This window comes from Stegostoma tigrinum, chromosome 5 (assembly GCF_030684315.1).
Source record: "Stegostoma tigrinum isolate sSteTig4 chromosome 5, sSteTig4.hap1, whole genome shotgun sequence".
Lineage (NCBI taxonomy): Eukaryota > Metazoa > Chordata > Chondrichthyes > Orectolobiformes > Stegostomatidae > Stegostoma > Stegostoma tigrinum.
Genome location: NC_081358.1, coordinates 9,236,909 through 9,262,278, shown reverse-complemented (window position 1 = coordinate 9,262,278; position 25,370 = coordinate 9,236,909). Strand labels below are relative to the sequence as shown.

At 40.9% G+C, this 25,370-nt stretch overlaps 1 protein-coding gene across 4 annotated transcripts in view; it reads right to left on the bottom strand.

The window, feature by feature from the left end:
* Positions 1-3,690: 3,690 nt before the first annotated feature.
* LOC125451846 (transcriptional activator GLI3-like) overlaps positions 3,691-25,370 on the bottom strand; it is a 390,661-nt gene continuing 368,981 nt past the window's right edge. For all 4 annotated transcript variants that reach the window (XM_048529496.2, XM_048529497.2, XM_059645818.1 and 1 more), the window contains 3 exons: positions 12,704-12,973; positions 9,700-10,027; positions 3,691-7,417 (listed from right to left, as the gene is read on the bottom strand). In XM_048529496.2, the coding sequence (XP_048385453.2) occupies positions 5,046-7,417; positions 9,700-10,027; positions 12,704-12,973 (2,970 nt within the window). In that variant the 3' untranslated portion in view covers positions 3,691-5,045. The remainder of the gene's footprint in view (positions 7,418-9,699; positions 10,028-12,703; positions 12,974-25,370) is intronic.

Genomic DNA, 25,370 nt, shown 5'->3' with positions numbered 1-25,370 from the left:
CATCCACCCAGTCAATTCCTCTCAGAATATTACATGTATCAATAACAATAACACAACGTCTGGTCCGTCTAACCTCCAATGAGTACAGGCGCAACTTTTCCTCTTAAAACAACTCTTTCACCCCAGAATCAACTTCACTAACCTTCTGTGAACTGCCTCTATGCCAGTATGTGCCTCTTTTAATTAGGAGACCAAAAATATACACAATATTTAAGGTGTGTTCTCACCAATGAAAGACACAGACCTCTCTGTTCTTTAATACTCTGCAGTTTCTCACCATTCACAACAATATTTTACTTTTCTATTTTGCCAAAATGGACAATTTCACATTTTCTTCCAAATGTACTCCATCTACTATTATTTTTGCCTGCTCTATTAAACTATCCGTACAACTTTTCATGCACTTTATGTTCCCCACATAACCTGCTACCTTTGTATTGTCAGCAAATTTGGCTAATTTATATTTGACCCCTTCATCCATTTATACATATTGTAAGTAGTTGAGGGTCAGCAATGATCCCTCTGGGACCCCACTAATTATAGTTTGCCAACTTGAAAATGACCCATTCATCTCAACTCTCCATTTCTTGTTAGTTAGTTGTTTATTCATGCTTACTTACCTTTGGCCCAGAGAAATATGAGCTATGGCGTCACACAAATGGATTAAATCGACTTGCCACTTCTATGTGCACCTGACCACTTCTATGTCTTCCTGAAATCGACTGTCCTTTTTTCTTATTATCAACCACAAGACCTATTCTCCTATCATCTGCTAAATTCTTGATTAAGCCCCGTACATTTAAGTTTAAACCATGGATATACATCACAAACAACAAGCAAGCTGGCACAGAGTCATGCAGCAGTTCACCAGAAACATAATTCCAATCAACAAAATCATTACAGAGACAGTAGGAACTGTCGATGCTGGAGAATCTGAGATAACAAGGTGTGAAGCTGGATGAACACAGCGGGCCAAGCGGCATCAGAGGAGCAGGAAAGCTGATGTTTCAGCTCGGGACCCTTCTTTAGAATTCAGATTCTGAACAAAATCATTACCCTTGTTTCCTTTTCTTTATCACAAGAGCTTTTAATCGCTGATCATCTTTCATGTTGGAACTTGTCAAAAATCTAGTTAAAATCCATGTGGGCTCAATGGATCAAAGTACGTAAGTCAACGTGACACATAAAACAATTCAATCTTGTGGCTCCAAAATGTGTCTTTAGGCCTATGATTGGCATGTATGTTTGCCCCACTTCCCTTCCGTTGAATACACTTACTGGCTACATCGATTATACCAATATCAAAAGTATCAATCTTTATCAAACCATTGAAATGCTGTATGACTGTATTCATTAAATCTTACTACAGTAAACAATTCTGTACTTTCCTGGTGCATGGAGAAAGATTACTTGCAATCTAAAAGTAATTAATCATTGTAATAATGTTAAGTATTTAAAACAATGTATGCTAAGTTTCTCCACCTTATTACTAGCATTTTTATTGTTTTGTGAGGACTATAAAAGTATCCAGTGGATAAAATTCTATAGGTGTTATATGTACATTTAATCCCATTGGTCCTGGGGATTGCCATAACTTGAAGTTGTTTTAAGATATTTTGTTATTTGCCGAAACTCAAGGCAGAAACTCAGGAGGACAATAAAGGCACTTTAAAAATAATTGGAAATGATGATAATAAAAGCATTTTGGAGTTGTAATAATAAATGAATAAAAACAAAGTTGCTGGAAAAGCTCAGCAGGTCTGGCAGCATCTGTGGAGGAGAAAACAGAGTAAACATTTCAGGTCTGGTGACACTTCCTCAGAAATAAATGAATATTTTTACTGACAACTGAACATCCACGATTTTTAATGAAAGCAGGAGCGTGAATTTTTATGGAACTATTAAATACAAGTCGCTGGTTCCCTGTGTTGTTTTTCTTTGGTAGATTAAAATAGAGGATAAAAAGCGTGAATTATGCTATGGAATTTACTATATGTTCAGTGTATCATTTGTTTTCTTTGCTGATTGCAGCTAGATTGGCAAAAAGTGATTTATTTTCTTTCAACAGAAATGTCAATTGCAAAGAACTGGATGAAACTTGATTTAGCAAACAAAACATTGGCAATATTCCTCCTCTGCCTCAAAAATGGAGTTTGGCTTTGTCACCTTCTCACATTAACCAGACAGTTTTTCAGTACCTCCCTGGAGATGAATCTGATTTTTTAGATTTTTTTTCTGCATTGCTTTTATTTTATACTTCGTATCTAAATTGATCCTAATGCTTACACCACTGCTAATGGCACATCAAATACATTGCTTTCAGCCCTCCTTGTTATCTCTGTAAACAATTCAATCAGGTTAGTCTGACATGACCCTCCCTTAACTAATCCATGATGACTATCCTTATTCTGGAGAGCAGAGTGAGATTGATGACCATGTCAGTGTTGGGAGAGAATCTGATGACAATGTCAATGTTGTTCAGAGTGAGACCGACAAAAATTTCAGGGTCAGGAGTGAAACCAACGCCTGTCAGTATTACTGCAGGTGAAGCTGTCGACAGTGACAGTGTTGCCGAGAGTGAAACTGATGACTGTATCAATGTTGCTGAGTGTGAGACTGACAACGGTGCCAATGTTTGAGAGTGAGACTGATGACAGCGAGTGTATGGGACAGATGACAATGTTTGTATGGCTGAGCAGTACAAGAATTAAGAAATACCAATACAATTAGTTATAAATCCATTTCCTGTTGATCTTTTTATTGAAAATCTATTGCTTGTCATGCATTCCTAGAGATGGGAGGTGGGGGCAGAGAAGTTTTCAACTCATTTTGTTTTGCTAATTTGGTCAGTGGTCAGTTTAATTTCCTAATCACGGTTTATTAAAGACATGACCATCTCTCATTAAAGATCTGATCATATCATAATCTCGCAAGGAATTAAGGGGGAGAGTACAGATAAGTGGAGTTGAAATGCCCATCAGCCATGATTAATTGGCAGAGTGGACTCGATGGGCTGAATGGCCTTACTTCCACTCCTATATCTAATGGTCTTATAATTTTTGACACATTAAAAACAAGTTTTAATTTGAGCTCACTTCATTAATCCATGTTACCTTGGAACAAGCTTAGAACATTAAAATCAGCTTTGTAAGGCTAAAACTTACAATTGGTAAATTTAACATACAAAGCATGGTGACACAGGAAAATGTTTTAATCTTTCGCAGAATATGCAATCAGCATTAATTGCCCTTGAGTGGGTAGCAGTGACCCACCTTCTTGAAACATTGCAGTCCATGTACACCCATTATGCTCATAGGGAGGGAATTAAAGGATTTTGACCCAGTAACAGTGAAGGAATGGCAGCACTGTTCCAAATCAGCAGAGTGGATTGCTCAAAGGGAATCTTGAAGTTGGTGATATTCCTGTATCTACTGCTCTTTGTCCTTCTAAATGATAAAGGTTGCAGATTTGGAAAGTGCTGTTGAAGGAGCCATGGTGAGTTGCTGCAATGCACCCTGTAGGTAATATACACTGCTGTCACTGTGTATCGCTGTGTGACTCATCAACAGTTCACAAGATGTGATCTTCAACATCATAAGGGAAAAAAGGGAAAATATTAGAATGTGCTTCTGTACTTTTAAGGATGGTGCTTCGGTTTAAAATACTGTTTATAAATATAAACACTAAAAATTTAAGAATGAAAATTTTATTAAAATGGTACAAATAGTTGTTTCTCAGTTGTACAACAGTTAAGTGGTTCTCAAAGCAAAAGTACCATGTACACATACACTGATGTAAAGTATTCAATCTGAGTAAAAGTTACTTGAAATCTTGGCAGTGTTTTAAAATGCCAATGCCATCACTGAAATTCATCATGGCACTGCTAATCCTACATGTAGATATTTACATTGAGAAGATTAAACATTATCAATGGTTGCACCAAAAAAGTCTAAAAAATACTGAAAAATATTGAAGATACTGTGTGTATTTTACAAGATGTACCGTAAAGGGTTTTAAACCAAAGAATTAACAAGCCTTAGTATACAATTTCTAAGCTGTCTGAGTGACATCTCAAACATGAAATACTACACAATAGAGTGCTAATTGCTTAACATCAAGCAAAGCTATCAAGTCAGAATTTTGGCAGTATCGTTGGTCCCTATGTGTAAAACTGACACAAAAAATAAGGCACATACCTTATAAACATTCAGCAAATAACATGCTGTTTTTCATGAAGGACAACCAATACATTCAAGTTTACTAAACTAACTTAGAAATGATCACAGCTACTTCAGATTTGCATACACTACTATAGAGCCAAACAAACTCTAAAATAAATGTTCTAAAACTAGTACCTGCCTCTGTATGGCTTTCCTGACAGAATTGAACAAAAACAAAAAAAAATTACAAATAAAACAACTTTAAACAGTAAAACTTTTTGACTCATTATCTTCAATAAAGACAGTCAAGCATTTCGGCTACAAAGCCTTCACATCAGTTTTAAAACATCTGTAGGTCAACAGACTATTAATATCAACTAAAAGACCTACCTGAGTCAATGACTTTCCTTGGCTTCGATTAAGAAGCTGGTCATATTAGTTAACAGTTTCACAAGGACAGTCACTTATAAAAACCTACCACAAGGTAAAACACCACTTGTGAAAATGCCAACACATATGACAAAATGCACAAGACTTGTGGTCATAACAATAACTAGAGAAAACAGTGCTTGCATTTGGCCTTATATAGTGTTCTAAACATGCATATTAAACATTTACCTCAGCTCATTTCTCAGTAAACAGAGTAAAGAAAACGCAGTTGCTAACATAAAATAAAACACTGATGTTGTTCAAGTTCAAAATGTCACTGCAGTGGAAGACACATACTTCCAAGTATGGTGTGGGGTTACCTAAATTTAGATGTCTTTATCCCCTAACAGGGACATAATGGAATGCATCCTTAACTTGGGATGAAATAGTTTAAAAAAAGTACATTGGTGGCTAAAGAAAGAAAGGATCTTCTCCATATACTCAGTTTTTGGATCTTTATGGCATAACAGTGAGGAATTTGCTTTCTTCTGCAAGTGAAGTCAGCAAAGAGGTCATGTCACCAATGGCCATATTTGTAGTGCTCACAGGCATGCTGTGGAATGTGAGAGATGTGTGTGGCGTATTGAGGCGAGAAGATGTCTGGGAGAGATTTTGCAGAATGCTCGGACTCAGGGCTCCCGAAATGAAGCTGCCATGGTCTCCATCATCTAGGATTGCATCAAAATCAATCTGTACAGTATCTAGTCTGTTGCTGTCAACAGTGCTAGTCACTTGATTTGATCCTGGGGAAAGCAGCTCAGAAGACTTAGATTGGCCAGCCTGCTGCAGCTGGCAGTCAGCCGCCTGACCAGTGAATGAGACAGTTTTCATGGCTTGTTGTTTGAAGTTAGAATTTTGATTATAATCTTGACTGGCAAAATATTGTAAATTGGAGCACGAATTGTGCATGGCCTGGTGCTGATCTTGCATTTCTGTTTTAACACTGGTCATCCTGGCAAGTTGGTTATTACCTACATTGCTGTGTTGGTGTGGTGCACGATTTGCCAACAGACTTGGCTGCTTGTTAGCATTGTGGTTTGCATATATTTGATGAGTTTTTGCTATATATGATCCAAATTGTAGATTTCCTGGATAATGACAATTTTGTTGAGAACCATGAATCCCTAGAAATACAGCAGCTTGAGATGGTTGATTACCTGATGCAGTGATGCCTGAACCATTGAGGTTTGCCTGGGCAAGTCTGTTTACATCATGGAAATTTAACCCTTGCATCATTTGCTGACTGTCAGCTCGCTGATACTGAATGAAATTCTGCACCATCATATTTCTGTTTTGCATCCCATTGGTCATCTTTGTGGCTTCATGACCTGTTGGCATTGAAGAAAGCATGCGTCCATCTTGGTTGTTATTAACCTGTGAACTGTTCAACTCCACTTCTTGGTTTGGTAAATTTGCAGCACAAGGGAAATCCATGACCGCAGAAACAAACATCTGTCTATTTGGGTTTCGTTTAAGCCCCTGTCCTTTGTTTGTTGGGGGGTTCGAAGAATTACCAGTAGTCATCATGTTGTACTGAACACCATATGAAGGCTCTTCCATATATTGTTGATAACCATTTGGCTGACCTGCAAAAATATTCTGTTGAACCATTGGCAGGTTTTGTTGAGGATTCGTCATGTTAAATATACCAAGTGCCCGACTTTGCTGCACTGAACCCACAGCTTGCTGCTCATACTTCTGTTTTTGAGGTGACATGTCAACACTTCCTGAGCTTACTTCATTCCATTGAATTGGTAGATCATCCTTATTTGTTTCAGTGTTTATTTGTGGGCTGCGGTACTGCTGGTTTGCTGAATGAGACTGGTCAAAAGAGGGCATCGATCCTGCTATATCTTGCTGTAATTCATTGGCTGGCAGGCCCGGCAGATGGTCATAAGTGTCCTGGCTTGACATATTTATTTCACTCTGGAGGAGACTGCCTGCTTCATTATTTTGTGAGCTAATGTACTGAACAACATCATCTGGCAAGATATCCTCATCAACATGGCCATACATTTCCATAGCCATGGTCTCCAGGGCAACATTTTCACTAATACTAGGAGGGCAAGGAGAGTAAGTATTCCGATGGAGGTTTCCATCAGAGCGAGTGTAGTTCTGAAGACTGAGATTGCGTTGTTCCACTGAAGGAGGCACAGGGAGAGGGTTAACATTGTTAAGACTGTTAAAACGATGTACCCGGGGTAAAGAGAGGGGATCCATCACAGTTCTCACTGGATCACTGGCTCTTCTTATTCCATTGCCTGGTACATCGTGAGGCAAGAAGGGCCTCCTGCCGTATCCGTTCGGTCCCCCATCACTGCATCTTCGAGAAAAATTTGCTTGAGGCAAGGGAAATACTCGAGTTTCCCTGCAGTCACCTAAGAGGGACACCCTTGTCTTTAAGCTCATCCGCTCCATGTTCGGCAATGGAGTTGGTGGTGGTCCACCCGTGGCTGCAGCATATTTGGCTTTCAGCCGATAATGCTGTGCCGGAGTAAGGCTCAGTAGCCCAGGTAGCCCACCACATTGGCTGGCGTCACTTGACCGCCTGGATGCATCCGTTGAGATGGGGTCATAGGAATCAGTAACACTCAGGTTGTTTGGTCGGCTTTCAGCCTGGGAGACCTCACTGGACCTTCTACTTGACAGATATGGTGAAATGCCAGAAGACCTGCGGCTGCTCATGTAGGCGGAGCTAATAGTACTGGTGTTGCTGTCACGTCTCTCATTTAGCTTCTTTAACATTGTGACTTCTGCGTTTGAAAGTTCGTTTCTGCTTGGCAGGATAGTCATGGACCCTCCAACGCTAGAGCTATCCAGCTGAGAACCTGTGTTTAAATACAAGATTTTAATCAGCAACTATATCTTTAGGCAAATATAGAGTGAATTCATGTTCAACTGGGAGAACTTCAATGCACTCTTAAAAGGATGTTGACCTTAAAAAGGCAAGGAACATTTAAAACAAAAATTGGTGGTTAGCACAGCTGCCTCACAGCGCCTATGGCCTGGGTTCAATTCCACCCTGAGGCAACTGTCTGTGTGGAATTTGTACATCCTCCCCCTGTCTGCGTGGGTTTTCTCTGGGTGCCCCGGTTTCCTCCCACAGACCAAAGATGTGCAGGCTAGGTGGATTGGCCATGCTAAATTGCCCCATAGTGCCCAGGATGTTTAGGTTAGGTGGGTTAGACATGGGAAAATGTAAAGGTAAGGGAACGGGTCTGGATGGGATGCTCTTCGGAGTGGCAGTGTGGATCTGCTGGGCTGAATGGCCTGTTTTCAAACTGTAGGGATTCTATGATCCTGAGCTACAGGACAAGAATGAATCATAATGAGTAATAAAATTTTTTAAAAATCCTTCTTTCGCCCAACTGTACAAACACATACTTAATTTGAAAGTGATTTGTATACTTTCAAAGATGTGTACCAGACATTTCTGATAGTTCAGTCTTTTCCCTCAAATTACTCAGTATTCCCCATCATAATCCAGTTTTTAACATCTACATTAAAACATCTGGATTACATTACAATTGTTCTCCATTTGCCAATAGGCTACAACAGTACATCTAATATAACTAGATGCCAATTATAAAGATAATTTTTAGTAGTGCACTATTTTCTGCTACAAAGGGACATCTAAAATTTTGGAGAATATTTCTATTACCATTACAGCTGCTGTCCGGCTATATTTACAGAAGTGGGGGCTGTATTCTATGAAACTTCACCCATGCAATAGGCCATCAAAACCCAATTCTGGCAAAGGAATTTTTCAATCTTGTTAGGTCAGCTGTTTCATGAATTTGAAAGCCCCCATAACACAAAAGGGCCACACAGAATCTTTGACATAAATAAAAGAATGTTGAAAAATACATCACCGTGGTGATTTTCATACTATGGACCTAAATTATTTCTACGAGAAACAAATTCTTGGTCTACTTTTAATGTCCTTCCCAGAATTGAAAATTACACATTTTTAATGCAAATGTTGCAATTTAATTTAGAATATTGAAACATTTTACAACTGCAACAAATGGTGCAAGTAATTGACGGAGGAGACTGCACAATTCCTTTTGGTTTTCAACAATTATCACTGACAAAAAATACTTTTCTCCACAAATCTGCCCCAGCTACACCTTGTTAATAAGCAAATTATCTACCAACTACTTTGAGGCACTTTTTTAGAAAGAATTTTGTCTGCATGAGATAGATGGCGTGGTGCTGTGCATGTTAGACATCCAATGTAAGCACCAAATAATCTCACTGTCAAGAGCTATGTATGCATACCTTTACTCTGCCTTCTTATTGCACCTCACTGTAAAGTCAATGCCCCTTCCTCTTTTACAAAGATAAGCCTTCCAGTTGGCGACTGTGTCAGATTGTTAACTGGGAGTTTTGCTTGTTACAGTCGATCCCATCATCTTAGGAAAACTTAAGGAAGCACCAATTTAGACAGCAAAGTAAGGCAGTCAAATTTCTCTGCTGGGCTTCTATAAAACTCGAGGGTTCTTTCAGTCTTTTAAGCTACAATGGCAACTGTTCTAAAAACAGGCTAAGAATATGGAGGCAACAAAGTGTGAAGCTGGATGAACACAGCAGGCCAAGCAGCATCTCAGGAGCACAAAAGCTGACGTTTCGGGCCTAGACCTTTGTGCTCCTGAGATGCTGCTTGGCCTGCTGTGTTCATCCAGCTTCACAATTTGTTATCTTGGATTCTCCAGCATCTGCAGTTCCCATTATCACTAAGAATATGGAGGTCTTTTTATTTGTCTACAACCTATGATACCTTTACACCGATGTGTAAAGCATGCAGTGATCAGTTTTAGCATCCCTTCATTATCGCTGCTTTTTTTCATTTAAAAGACCAAAATATAGAAATCACTAACTCTATTATTATTTCCAGTAATAATTTTGGAGCAATTGTCATTTCAGAAAACTAGCTAGATGTTTTAGGAATCAACTGATTCAAAAACTTTTTCTCAATGGCCCTCAGCCATTTTAATATGAATCATAATTCAATATCCTGCACTATTCTGTAGCTCAGATGACCGTCTCCTCTCTGTGTTTTTAAGGAATAATTTAGTTCTTCTACAGAAAACTGCAACTTCTTCCTTACCACTTCCTGTTATAGGAGGCAATGTTGTGTTTTTGGTAGCTGGAATGGTGTTGACTCTGGGAAGAAGTCCATTGACTTGTTTCAACCTTTCCACCTTTAGCTGCTCCATCCACCTGGTCCCTGTCAAATTTCTTCTGGCTTGCAGGCCCAATGCTGAAGTTGCTGTAGAAACTGTAGAGTCCATAATTGGTGCCTCATCAATGGCACTGAGATCTCCCACACTGCCTCCGCTATTCAGATTAAGCTCGATCCCACTGTTGGAGTGGTTGCTGAAGGGGGACGGTTCACTGCTGCATGAAGACTGACCACCAGGGCTTGGCTGAGATGTCTGTGGGATGGACAGAAAGAAACAGCTGAGTTGCCTTGACTTTATATGCATGAGGAAATCCGATAGTTTTGTAAAAGCAGCGCGGACTTTAACTGATTATTGTGCTCATGTAAAAGTGACATAAGCAAACACTAGCCCATAAAATAATGAGAATTTGACTTTTTAAATATTGCTACGTCATGCATTACCTAAGCACATGTAAAATAGTTGCAGAATCTGAGGGACATGTTGACATACTGAGAGTTACACTTGCACACAAATCCACTAGAACTAAATAGTGCCAAGCTACTACATGTGGGCAGATTGCACCTTTTGATGTGGTTCTGAATAGTCAAGCAAAGTATGTGGGTGACCTAACATGAGGGAATTACATCAGAAATTGTGACTTCAGTATACCTAGCTTCAGTGTAAGAATGGAAAAAGAAAATCAAAATAGCAAGAGAGAAAGAGATGTCGTCTAAATCAACTGGAAGGAAAATCTGGTAAATTGTGCTGCAGTTCACCCACTGGAAAATTTAAATAGATAATGAAAACACTGCAACTTCAGCATATTCCGGGAAGGATAAAGGGACTGTGTTGACACTTGTGGTTCTAGGCAGATGAGATAAAATTTGAAATTAAAAGAAAAGCATTTAGCACTTGTCAGACAGATGATGCAAATCAAAAATAAGTTGGTGCAAATATAATGAAAAAGGAATCTGCAAAGATAAAGGATTATGAGAGAGAATTAACAAAGATAAAACATAAAATACTCTTCATAATTTTCCCAGCACTTTATTTGCAATTATCTGCCCAGAAGTGTTCAGTGATTTTACTGATGTCCCAATATTCCTTTACTATGACACTCTGACTACTGGGCAGTATGGTGGCTGCTCAGTGGTTAGCACTGCAGCCTTACATCACCAGGGACACAAGTTTGATTCCGCCCTCAGGTAACTGTCTGTGTGGAGTTTGCATGTTCTCCTTGCATGGGTTTGCACTGAGTGCTCTGGTTTCCTCTCACGGTTCAAAGATGTGGGTGTTAGGTGGATTAGCCATGCTAAATTACCCATAGTGTTCAGGGATGTGTAAGTTAGGTGTGTTAGCCATGCGAACGTCAGAAGGATAGGGTAGGGGGATGGATCTGCGTGGGATGCTCTTCAGGGGCTCAGTGTGGACCCATTGGGCCAAATAGCCTGCTTCCATACTGTAGGGATTCTGTGGAATGGTGACACATAACAGATTAGCCTCAGGGGGATACAGTTCATAAGATATGGTTTTATAGCGGAGATCTTTCAACACAAGTGACAGATACAGGGACTGGATTACAAGATTTAGAACAGTTAATGGAGTTAATTCTTCAGTGCCCAGTCTGGTCTGGTCTGCTCTGAAGCTGAATGCAGTTTTGCCCAATGCAGCTGACCCTGAACTGCCCTCTCAGTGATTCATGAAGCCCCGCCACAATGCAAGAAATCTCATTTTGGTCAGCAATGTTTACTTTGCAGAAATTAATTTTTTTTCAAAAAAGTCTAGGAACATCTCAATAACAGCCTTAATTTGTGTAGAAAATTCAAGTAGTCAAGAATGAAACAGGACATAAAATCTCACCTTATTACCCACTGTCCTTAGGAAGACAGAACAAGAAATGAGACAGCACCAGACAGAAAAGTCAGCAAATTAGTGAAAGCGAGAAAGAGAAAAGAAAGTTACTTTCAGTTAGTGGTGATTAATTGCAGGATAGGGAATAATTACAACAATGGATCAGTATGTTTCACCAGCAATCAAGTAAACACATTTTTTTTTCATCCAAAAGTGAAGTATTGCTTGTCTGAAAAGGTTTTTTACACACACCACATGAAATGCATTACTCTCATAAACTGTTAGCTCATCAAAGCAAACTGGAACAATTTAGTCAAACATGATTTTGCCGTTAATGCTTGATTTCCTTAACTAATCACTGCTAGCTGTTGGTTTTACCCCAGATTGTCATCTCCAACATTTTTTCTCACCAGGGTAAGCTGACTGGTCTGTGGTTGCTAGGTTTATCCTTACAAGCCTTTTGAACACAGATGCAACGTTGGCGATCCTCCAGGCTTCTGGGATCACCACTGTATCTAGGGAGGACTGGAGGATTGTAGCGGTTACTCAGCAGCTTCCACCCTTACTTCCCTCAGCAGACTCAGACATATTCACATTCGGTCTGATGATTTCTCAACTTCAAATACTTTTTTTAAGGTTTTAAGATGATATTCATGGTTAGCCATCTGTATCTATGCACTTTGCCATCTTAAACTCAGTTTAACAATGGAAAAGAAGCTTTCACAGTTGGTATCAGAAACTTTTCGACAGAGCTTATGCACATTTTGCTGATTTTTCTCTTCAGCACACATATCGGAAGGTCACAGTTAGCTGATCTTAGGGATGGATCATAAATGTGTTTCTACGTTTGCCTGCAGGTCTGGAATCAAACAGAGCTTGGCTCTGCTGTTTTCCACAAGTGAAAACGCCTGGCAACAATCATTTTTAATATGCAAATAAACTTTTCTTGAATGGAGTACCAGAGCTCTGGCATTAACTGTGATACAGATTATCATTAAGTCTGAGCATCTTCAGGGCAACAGGATAAAAATCTGCAAAGAGAATGCTTTGAACTTGGTGTAATGAATGTCCTAATTAACTTTGAAAATAGTAGCATACCATTGGCTTCTCTGTCTTTATGGCCTTAACTTGAAGACATTCTGCCCGCTTTGAGGTAGTGTTGTTTAGCTCAGCCTGTTGCTGCCCAGGTGATTTAGCCTGGGAATTGTTGCCTGAGTCCCTGGGTGGTGGTGGTCTTGAGTGGATATCTCCTCGCTGTTTCTTCGTGATATGAGCCTCAGGCCCATGGACCGTTTTGACATGTTTTCGGAGGGAACTGGGATCAGTATAACGCTTTGTACACCCAGGAATCTTACAAACGTAAGGTTTCTGATAAAAGCCAAAAAGAAGCATTAAAAGGAGCGTACACAACAAAGTGACAGCGAAATCAACCGAACATTACAAACCTGGATTGAAAGTTCATTTTCTGAGTTATGTGTTGAAGAACTGGTTTCAAGAATGGAAATTCCAGAAGTTTGCTCAAACAGGTCAACAAAGAAAACAAAGAGATGTCTTGTGCCCAGTCAGTCAGAAATATGAGCTGGCACCCCAAAACAGATAAACTGAAAACCACCTTTTATGAGTATCATTACTTTTGTACATTTTTGAGAAACTTCATAAATTCTGTGGAACTTGTGAACAATGAGTGATCTCAGACAGGGAAGATCTATGAGTTGATGTCTAGAGAAATTAATTAGCCGAGCAGATAGGGAAATGGTTATGAGTCTTTGTCTAGACTAGTACAGTGGTTTAAAATAGAACTAGACAAACATATGAACTGCATTAAATGCTTAGATTAACTTGTTAAACTACTTAATACAACAACGAATGACTGAATAAAGAATAAGGACTCAATGTGCACAGTTGTTAGAAAAGAAAATCGACATTTTATACTATGCAAATCTAATTTTGTTTATACATGGCATTAAATTGAAATCTGCAGTTTAACCTCTGTAGTTGTTAGCTGTAGCAATGCCGCCAATGAAACAGCAGTTTCATTAAGGTACAGCTAAAACTGGATCTTCATAAAATAAGATTGATAGGCTTTTGTCTTCGGAACACATAAAACCAGCTAACTTAGTGTGACTTAGAACTTGAACGTGACTTATAATATGGTGCCAGAGTTGAGTGATTAAGGGAGCGCAGGGGAGGAAGGAAAAAAAGTGAACTATTACTTTGCTTTTGTCAGGAATGGATTCTTACTCTGCTACACACACAGAAGTTTATTTTGAAATGAGTACCTGGAAAGTGATAAAGTTTATTCTATCACTAAGTTTTAAAATAACTGCAAGTTATAGTTATGATTAATAATACATAAACATAACTAAATATAAAACTGAAAATAATTAAGTAATTTCTGAGAACACATCAGCATGACAGCTCAAGTGAATTGTCACAGTTGCAGCATGTGGGAATTCCTGGATGCCGGTTTGGTCCAGAGCAAACGCGTCTGTGGCCATTGGGGTCGTTTGAGAAGCTTCAGTTCAGAGTCTGAGTCAGATGACCCACAGATGCTGCAATGTACCTGAACTGTGTTAAGATTTGTGTTCTTGTCAACCCCATTCAAATGGGGGAGTAGACAGGATTTTAAACTCAATTGTGCGGCAATGGATAAAATTTGTAAGCCTGTGGAAAATCAAAGTGTCAAGGCCAAAGAGAATCCAAGAAACAGCCAATGAATACAAATATGAGACAAGGATTTACAAACAGAAATACAGCAGTAGGTGGGACTTCTATAACTATGTGGATCAATAGCATCTTCAGCAGCTGGTGAAAGGAATCCCGACAGGTGGGCATACCACAGTTAAAGGTTATCCTATGGTTGCTGGAGAGGAATGAGGAACTTGGAAAGGGTGAAGATGAATTTAGATAGCATGGTTCATTCTTGAACAGGGAAGGTGTCTTGCTTAAAGAGCAGGTGTATTAGACTCTAAATTCAAAAGCAGAACCTTAAAGAACCCAAAGCTAGTGCAAATCAGAAGCAGGAAACTCAGAAGAATTCAGGTCTGGCTAAAGATTTAGAAATCTTGGTGGGGGAAGAGGTTTCTTTTTCACTGGACACTGGGGCCTGTTCTTGGCTATGCTGGAGCTGGTAAGAATGGAATAGGTTCCATTTGTACCTGCATAGAAACCAGATTCTAACAGAAATAGTCAAAAAGGATGTGGCAAAGGCTTTAAACTAGTAACACTGTGCAGCTGGGAGACACTTATAAGAACTATAAACAGCCTAAATGTAAACAAAACACAGAGTAGGAAAGCATAGTGAAGAATCAAATCAAGGAAGAAATGGTGGCAAGGAAATAAATAGTGTTGGAAGTATGGTTGACGGAAAAGATGATAAAAATAGTTCACAGGTGGATGAGCAGACGAGTGGTGGATGAAATGATACATTTCTAGTGAAGTCATCAGACAATTCCTGCCAAACGTATTCTGCCACGATCCCATTGTAATGCTTGAAAATTGGTGTATCTCCAGACTGAGTGGAGTTTGGGGGTTTTGCCAAATGGCCAGCATTTATTGCCCTAATTGTCCTTGAAAAGGTGGTGGTCAATGGCCTTTTTGCACTGCCACAGTCCATGTGCTGAAGGTAGACCCACAATGCCATTACAGACGGAGTCTCAGGATTTTGACCCAATGTCAATATGCTGAGCGGCTTGGAGGGCAACATGCAAGTGGTGGCATTCCCACCTCTGTCTGTGCTCCCTTGTCCTTCTAGATGGAAGTGTCATGGTTTGGAAGATGCTGTCTGAGGAACCCTGGTGGACATCTGCAGTGCATCTTGTAGAGAGTGCACACTGCTGCTATTCAGTGTCGGTGGCAGAGGGAATGGAAGTTTGTGGATGTGATGCCAATCAGAAAGGTTGCTTTGTCCTTCATGCATGTTGTTGGAGCTGCATTCATTCAGGGGAATATTCTGTCACATTCCTGACCTGTGCCTTGTAGATGATGGACAGGCTTTGCAGAGTGTATAGAATATACAATCGGTTCTGCTATAATGCATGCCCTGGCAACAAAAATTGGTTATAAAGAGGCTGACAAATGGGGGTACACTATTTCTAACCCACAAATGTGTGTTGACTATAACACAATTCCGTCAGTGAGTGGAGGGGTACATGTCGACATCAGCTGATCGCTTCGCAGGCTTTGCCCTGAGCATGCACAATGTTAATACCGAAGAATCTGCACGCCGGTATCACAGGATCACAGTTTTGCGGGCTGCTCTGTTTTGTGTTCTATCCTGAGGGGAAATTGAGAAGCAGTTGCAGATCTTAGAGGTCAAATATTTCAATGCAGAATGCAGCAGGGTAGCAGTTTACGGAATAAGACCTTATATGGAACCCTATGAACAGCTTCTTCATGAAAGAAGAAAAAGGGCAAAGCAGCAAAAACTGGGCAAAACCTGAAGCCCCAAGAAAGAGTCAGAAGGCAATGAATCACAACCTATCCACTTCTGGAATTATCTATTTTTCGTCCTAACCCTGCAACCAAAATTGCACCTGAGGGTGATAATGTTGTTGATGATGATGATGATCCTGAGCTCCTACATTAGCAACAGAGTAATCAAGTCATCTTGACATTTTTTCAAGGTAAGGTGTTAAATTCACTTTTATTTTCAATGTCAGATAAGAATTAAATATTTATTCAAACTGTGTTAGGCTTTTGAGTGATATTTTCTGGTGTTCTGTCCTGCTTTACCCATAGGTCCTGTTAAATCTATAGCATGATTTTTTATACTGCGATGTTGCGCAGGAACGTAACCATCGTATTATAGCAAAGCTGATTGTGCGTGTGTGTATATATAGTCCTTACATATGTGGTGAGTCCATTTCAGTTTCTTGTCAATGGTAGCCCCAGGATGTTGATGGGAACATCACTGAATATCAGTGGTAGTGGCTAGGTTGTGTCTTACTGGGGATGGTCCTCGCCTGGCATTTGTGTATTATGAATATTACTTGCTACTTGTCAGCCCCAGCCTGGATACTGTCCAAGTGTTGTTGCAATTGAACATAGTGCACGTTTTGCCTCAGTATCTGAAGTGTTGCAGGTGCTGATGATTGCTCAATCCCCACTTCTGACCTTAAGGTGGAGGGAAGGTCCTTGGTGAAGCAACTGAAGATGGTTGGGCCTCGGAAACTATCCTGAGGAGCTTCTGCAGAGATGTACTGGAGCTGAGGTGACTGATCTCCAACAACCACAACGATCTTCCTATATGCTAGACATGGCTCCAAACAATGAAGATTTTATCCCCAGTACACATTCAGACTAGTTGTGCCAGGATTCCTTGGTGCCACACTCAGTCAACTGTGGCCTTCATGTCAAGGGTGATCACTCTGACCTCACCTCTGGAATTCAGCTCTTTCGTCCATGTTTGAACTAAGGCTGTAATGAAGTCAGGAACCAAGTTGCCCTGGCAGAACCCAAACTGGGTGTTACAGAGCAGGTTATTGCTGAGCAGGTAGCACTGCTTGATAGCACTGTTGATGACATCTTCTCTCATTTTATTGATGACTGAGAGTAGACTGATGGGACAGTAACTGGATGAGTTGGATTTGTCCTGCATGGTGTGTAGAGGACACACCTATGCAAAATTCCACACACTCGGGTAGATACAGGGTTGTAACTGTACTGGAACAGCTTGGCTAGGGGACCGGCAACTTCTGAAGCACAAGTCTTCAATACTATTGCCAGAATGTTGTCAGGGCACACAGCCTTTGCACAATCCAGTGTCTCCAACTATTTCTTGTCATCACTTGAAGTGAATCAAATTGGCTGAAGACTGGTATCTGTGATGCTAGCGACCACTGGATCATCCACTCCACACTCTGGCTGAAGATTGCTGCGAATACTTCAGCCTCCTCTTTTGTACCAATGTGCTGGGCTCTTCCATCATTGACGATGGGGATAATTGTGAAGCCTTCATTTCAGTCAGTTATTTAATTGTCCACCAACATTCACAACTGGATATGGCAGGACTGCAGAGCTTAGATCTGATTCATTCGTGGTGGGATTGCTTAGCTCTGTCTATCACCTGCTGCTTATGCTGTTTAGCATTCAAGCCAGTCCTGCTTGGAAGCTTCACCAGATCGACATCCCATTTTTAAGTGTGTCTGGTGCTGCTCCTGGCATGCCCTCCTACATTCTCCATTAAATCAAGGTTGATATCCTGGCTTGATGGTAATGGCTGAGTATGGGGATATGCCAGGACACGAGGCTGAAAAGTGGGCAGGAGTATAATTCTGCTGCTAGTGTTGGCCAACAGTACTTCCTGGATGTCCAGTGCTGAGTTGCGGGATCTGTTTGAAATCTCTCCCATTTAGCATGGTGTTAGTCCCACACAACACGATGGACGGTGTTGCCCATGTGAAGGTGGGACTCCATCTCCACACGGACAATACAGTGGTCAGGTGCATCCACAGGTGGCAGATTGGTAAAAGTCCTTGAGGGGTAGGGGTAGGGTGTGTATTAAAAAATAAAAGAGCTGAAGGCACTAATGTTGAGATTAAGACAGGGCTACAGAAAAGTCAGATCTGGTAATTATACATATAAAGGAATAACATATTTTGAAAAACTAAGAGAGGGGAAACAAGAAAGTGGAATAACTACATTTATTTGTGATAAAATAAAAGCAGTAAAGAAAAGGAATGCAACTAACAGCCAAAATCCAGATGGATACAGAAAAGATATAACAAATGATGAAACACACCTAAGAGTATCTACAAAAATAATGAGCATATCTATTTTTCATTCAAATTTTTCACCAATTTGTTGAAGGGAGATGGAGAAGAAATATGCAAACATATTAGGGAAATGGATAAAAAAACACAATTACAGTCATGGGCTGAATGTCTAAGAAACAGGGGACACAGTCTCAGGATATGGGTGAGGCCATTTAGAACTTAGAAGAACAAATATTTCTTCACTCAGAGTGGTCAACCTGTGGAATTCTCTACTACTGAAGGCAAATGAAGGCGAAGTTACCAACTGTATTCAAGAAAGAGATGGACGAACTTTTAAATATTAAAGGAATCAAGGGGTATGGGGAGGAAGCAGGAATATGGCATTGCGAGAGAAGATCAACCATGATCATAATGAATGATACAGCAGCCTTAAAGGACCAAATAGCCTATTCCTGCTCTGAGTTTCTATTATTTTGACTATACTGATAGTAATTGAAAAGAAGAAAGAGAAGAAGTGAATGGAGTACTTATAATGTGTACAGGACTCCTTTCTAACCCAACACATAAGAAGCGCTGCCCCCAATAAAAAGACCTACTGTTGGCTGCAGTAATAGGGACTAAACTAAAGCAACTACTGAATTAAGTGTAAGGGAACATTTCGGAAGTTGTGACTGTCGTACAGTGCTGTGCAGTGGAAAATATTTTCCATTAATAGGGAAGAACAAGCCAAACGGCAGTGAGAGTCCATGGATGAATAACATCATAAAGCAATAATTGTGGATTAAGAATAAGGTATACATTAAATGCTTAGACAGCAGTAGGACCATTACAAGATGGAATAGGAGAGACACCAATTAAACAATCAGGAAGACAAACAAAACAAATGAAACTAAATTATTATGGAACATGAAACAAAATAACCACAGTCAGAGCAAGACAAATATAAGGCTGTGATGGGAATACCAGCATCAGGTTATAGACCAGATAATACCATGGGCAATGCTGGGAAGAAGGCAGAAATAATAAATCATTACTTTACTTCAGTATTTATCAGGGAGTTAGACTAATTAGATTGGTGACTGCTGCCTCACAGAGCCAGGGACCCAGGTTTGATTCCACCCTCGGGTGATTGTCTGTGTGGAGTTTGCACATTCTCCCCGTGTCTGCATGGGTTTCCTCTGGGTGCTTTGGTTTCCTCCCACAGTCCAAAAATGTGCAGGTTAAATGAACTGGCTGTGCTATATTGCCCATAGTGTCCAGGATGTGCAGGGTCTGGGTGGGACGCTGTTCAGAGAGTTGGTGCAGATTTGTTGGGTGGAATGGCCTGCTTCCACACTGTATGGATTCTATAATGAGTAACAATATAACTGTATACAAAATAAAACCGAATGTACGAATAAAATAATCAGCCTCAAAAGAGGATAAAACGCTGGAAATAATGGATTGCAATCATACTCCTAAAGAAAATTAAGGAAGAGGTATCAGAACATTACAGTACACCTTCAATATTTATTCCAAAAATATATAAAACCAAAAGACTAGGAGCAAGCCAATGAGCATCATTCATTTTAGAAGGGGATGATAGCATGACAGAGTTATGGCCCAGTCACCTTAACATTAGTATCAGGGAAATGCCACGATGGAATTACCCATTAAAGGACAGAATAGAGAATATTTAGAAAAGGGAAATACAAAACTAAATAGTTAAGTATGGATTTTGTAAAGGGAAATTTTTGGTTGGCCAAACCTATTAATTTTCTAAGGAGGTAATTGAGAGAGCAGGTAATAGCGATGCAGTAGATGCAGTTTACCTGGATTTTCAGAAGTTTTTCAATAATGTGACCTATATAAATGAATAAATAAGATTATAGAGTTGGGATAAGTGATGAATAGATTGCTTTCAGCACAGAAAGAAGAGAATGGGAGTAAAAAGTAGTTATTTATAGTTGCAGTAGATGGGAATTGAGGTTCCTCAAGATTCAGAGCTGAGATAACTGCCATTTGAAATATAAATTAATGATTTAAACTTTGGGATTAAAAAAAGTTCTGAATTCCTTTATTATTCTACAGCCCTGACCAGCTCAGATACAGTCACCTTGGGGGATATTTTATCTAGATTAGAATTGGGAGAACCAGTTGGTGAATACTTCACTTACACACCTCCACTGCTGGTCAAGGAAGAAATGCCCCAGGTCGCTGGCACTCAGAAGGCAGCCAGAGACCAGGCGTTTGTCCAGGCCAGGCAGGAGAGGACCCAATGGTGTCAGCAATTCTTGACTTCCTTTTATATGCACAAACAGGCGCAGTAGCAGCAGGCAGGTCTGTCAGGAGCACTGGGCCAACTTGTACAAAAGAACTTTTGCTGGGACCCTGCTGCCTAAAGCATGTGTGTGTCTGGCTGTAATCTTGGAAAGGCTGGGAGCAGCCATACAGACCCACATCCAGCACCCCTAGAGACTGTTGCTTAGCGCTAATGGCCAGGGGACAGGTGGTGAGGGGTCCTTCAGCTCACTCCATGTGCCCCTTCCTCACAAGGAGGCAGGGTGGTGCTTGTTGTAACGCAGTCGGTACAGGAACTACATACAGGATCCTCAGAAGTTTTCTCTTAGGGTACCCTGGAGGAGGCTGGGCCTTCGACCTCCTGCTGGCCTCAGCCCTGTGGGGCTCAAGTTGGAGAGGGCACATCTGCTTTTGGACAGGACATGCTCAGCATGTCTGAGCATTCTAGACAGAAGACTTTCTGAGAGAACATAAGTGGCTTGGGTGATACATTACTCCACATACATTATTGCATTTGTTCTCTTTTCTTCATCAGATGTGACAGACAGGGTGGAGGTGGAAGGTCCAGCTACCTTTACAGAGTGTCATAGATTCATAGAGTTATATAGCATGGAAACAGACCCTTCGGTTCAACTCATCATTGCCAACCAAGTTTCCCAAACTAACTAGACCCATTTGCCTGCAATTGGCCCATAACCCCCTAAACCTTTCCTATTCAGTTGCCTATCGAAATGTCTCTTGAAGATTGTAACTATACCTGCAACTACCACTTTCTCTGGCAGTTCATTTTGTATACAGAACATAGAACAGTACAGGTCCTTCGGCCCATGATGTTGTGCTGAACTTTTACCCTAATCCTAACCTCCACCCCTACCTTGTACTATTATCCATATGCCGATCTAATAGCACATTAAATGCCCCTAATGGGGCCGACTCCACTAACCTCTCTGGCATTGCATTCCATGCCCCTACCACTCTCTGAGTAAAGAACCTACCTCTGACGATTCCCCTGTATCTACCTCCACTCACTTTAAAACTATGCCCCCTCGTATTAGCTACCTCCACCCTCGGAAAAAGTCTCTGGCTGTCCACTCTGTCTATACCTCTGATCATTTTGTATGCTTCTATCAAGTCACCTCTCATCCCTCATCGTTCTAAAGAGAAAAGCACTAGCTCTCTCAACCTTTCCTGGTAAGACCTTCCCTCCATTCCAGGCAATATCCTGGTAAATCTCCTCTGCACCTTTTCCAACACCTCCACATCTTTCCTTTGATGAAGTGACCAGAACCACCTTCTGCGTGAAAATGTTGCCTCTCAAGTCCCTGTTAAATCTTTCTCTTCTCACCTTAAAATTATGCCCTCTAGTTTTGAACTCCCAAACCCTTGGGAAAAGACCTTTGCTATTCAACATATCTATGCCCCTCATGATTTTATAAACCTCTCAATCTCCTATGCTCTGGGGAAAAAAGTCCCAGCCTATCCTTATATGTCAAACCCTCCAGTCCTGGTAACATTCTTGTAAATCTTTTCTGCACCATCTCCAATTTAATAGTATCCTTCCTATAGCAGGGCAACCAGAACTGTACACAGTACTCCAAAAGTGGCCTGATCAACATCCTCTATAACTACAACATGATGTTCCAACTCCTGTACTCAATGGTTTCCGTAATGAAGGCAAGTGTGCCACACGCCTCCTTTACCACTGTGTCTACTCGTGTTGCATCTTTCAATAACTATGTACCCGAACCCCTCGGTCTCTCTGTTCTACAACATTCCCCAGGGCCCTACCATTAACTGTGTAAGTCCTGACCTTGTTGGTCTTACCAAAATGTAATACCTCGCATTTATCTAAATTAAACTCCATCTGCCACTCCTCAGCCCATTAGCTCAATTGATCAAGATCCCTTTGTAATTTTAGACAATATCCCTCACTGTCATCCGCAAATTTAGTAATCCTGCTTCCTCTCGTCTCATCCAAAATGTTTACATAAATGATAAACAACAGTAGACCCAACACTGATCCCTACGGAATACCACTGATAACAGACCACCAATCCAGTGCAACAGCCTTCTACCACGACCATCCGTCTCCTACTATCAAGATGATTTTGCATCCAAATAGCAAGCTTTTCCTGAAACTTTCCGTGTTCTACCTTTACTAACCAGCCTACATTGCAGAACCTTGTCCAAGGCCTTTCTACTGCCCTGTCCTCAACTATCCTCAGTGTTCAGTGCGAGGGTCCTGTATATGGTTCTTCTTCTGGCTGCGTTACTATAGGCATCACCTTGTCACCTAATGAAGAAAGAGTGTATGCCTGTTTAGATGCAAATATGACAATGATGGAACAGAACCTAGCCATCCTGGTAATACATGATCAAAAACAAAGTTGCTGGAAAAGCTCAGCAGGTCTGACAGCATCTGTGGAGGAGAAAACAGAGTTAACGTTTCGGGTCCGGTGACCCTTCCTCGGAACTGGGGAAGGGTCACTGGACCTGAAACGTTAACTCTGTTTTCTCCTCCACAGATGCTGCCAGACTTGCTGAGCTTTTCCAGCAATTTTGTTTTTGTTCCTGATTTATAGCATCCACAGTTCTTTTGGTTTTTATCTGGTAATACATGATGTTTGATGGGTGAAAGTGTGAAGCGAGCAGCTCAAGTGCAGATAGAGGTGAATGGCAGGTCATTTCTAGTTTGTTTGCTAGGGTCCATCTTTCCAGGTAGAAAAAAAACATTAGAGTATTACAGTTATTAATGGGATTGATTCGTAATGGTTCTATGATATGGTTCAAAGTGCTTGAGACAAGGACTTGGTCTCCAGATACCTGGTTAATGCCTAAGGCTCACATGGCATGATGTGCCAAGATATGTTTAAACTTTGTGTGTGTGTCTCTGTGGAATGCTGTTATCCTTTGACGACCTCACCACTTGAAATTAAAGCCCCCCTCATTCACAGAATGAAGCATTTATCTCGCCCACTCTGAATGAGGTCACTGGCATTTTCATCTCTATTCCACACATAGGAAGGAAATAGGGTGAGTTTCAGATTCACTCTGTTAACATCAGTGAACCCTCAAACTTAACCATTCACTTCTTGGTAGCCCTCCCCATTAACCATACAGGTTTTGCATTTCCTCATCAACCCATTTATACAAATCTTTATCTGCCCACACAAAGCACAATCAAGGTGCTCGCAGGATCTAGTGGTGCATTGTTCCTCCAACCCCATCAAAGCCAGGGTGCTACTGACTGTTGGTCACTCCACATCCTGCATAGCCCTTTCCCATCAATGTTATATCATCTCCCCTTCTTAGGAATTGAGTTGTCCAACCCTTCACAACTGTAATCTCCTCTGTATGCCCACAATTAAGATCCCTCCTGCAGCAATGTCCTGGGATAACCTCTCCTTGACTTTTACTGACTTGGCCCTCAGGAGTAACTATGACCCCCTCCTTTCAGTGATTTTGCCAGGCAATCCTGAAGGATAAGTGATCAGATCCCTGACTGATATCTATGCAACCTCCTGAATGCCCTTTTCCAGCTGCCGGAATGGCAGCACAGAGATGACCATGTCCCACTCTCAGGATGGTTGAGGCATGGACTCCCCTGACTCTGACTGCTCCAAGCAGATGACTGACCGTGTCTGGATTGATATCAGTGGCCTCCCCTTGACCGATTGTGCTGGCATCTCCCACCTAAAGGGTGTCTCCCTGGACTTCACTGAGGACTATTCCCCATAGACATTGAGGCATGGCCATATGCTTAAAGCACCTGTAGTGTGTTTGCTGTTGGAGATTCATGTAGCAATGTGCTGTGCAGCAACATATCCAAACCCTTGTCCAACAATTAGATGCTGTATGGTCTAAACTACCAGCTGGCTACACATCTCTGCGTGTAACATTTCCTGGCAGCAGCATTGCAATAAACAAATTGTATTTTAAAGCGCAACATTGAAGTGCAGATGTGAATTGTAAATGAATCCAAGATGAGCCATGATGATTAGGCTTATACATATTGGTTCCCAATGTTCACAGTGTGAGTGTAGTCCCCTGGAGTGTGCCCCGAGATATTAGCTCAAGGTGTCCAGGACGGAAGTCTGGAGGAACAAGCAGAGAGCTGCAGTCACCAAGTAACTATTTTACCTTTCATTTCGGGAACTCTTGTCATTGAGTTTGTATTCAATGGGTGGCTGATGGAAATAATTTATTAATGAACTGAGATTAGGTAGTGTTGAGGATAATAATGACAGATAATCCACATCAGTTGGCTTTTTGTCACACAGGAATGAGGATCGTAACTTGCTGGTTAGAAAATAGATCTTAATGATCTTGATGTTGAGAAGGTAAACATGGAACATTTCACATAATACTGTCAAATTTCTCACTATAACAATGTCGTTCAGGGGCTGGGAAGATTCTGCCACAATTTTTTAAGTTTGTAGCTGACACGAAAATGGGTTGGGGATTTTCAAGATGGCTGAAATTAAAACTCTACTACTTGAGTATGTATGTGTGTGTGTCTGTGTGTGTGTGTATGTGCGTGTGACTGTGTGTGTGCGCGCGCGCGTATCCGTGTCTGTGTGTGCTTGTCTGCGTACACAAAGAAGTCGATATTAAAGCTTTTTAAAAGGTGGAGCATTGAAACATAATGTAAGTGGATCCAAGATGAGTTATGATGATGAGGCTGGTACATATCAGTTGCCAATTGCCATGGACATTGGGTGAGTACATCTCCTGGAGCATGCACTTAGAATTGTTGAAAAGTTAAATCT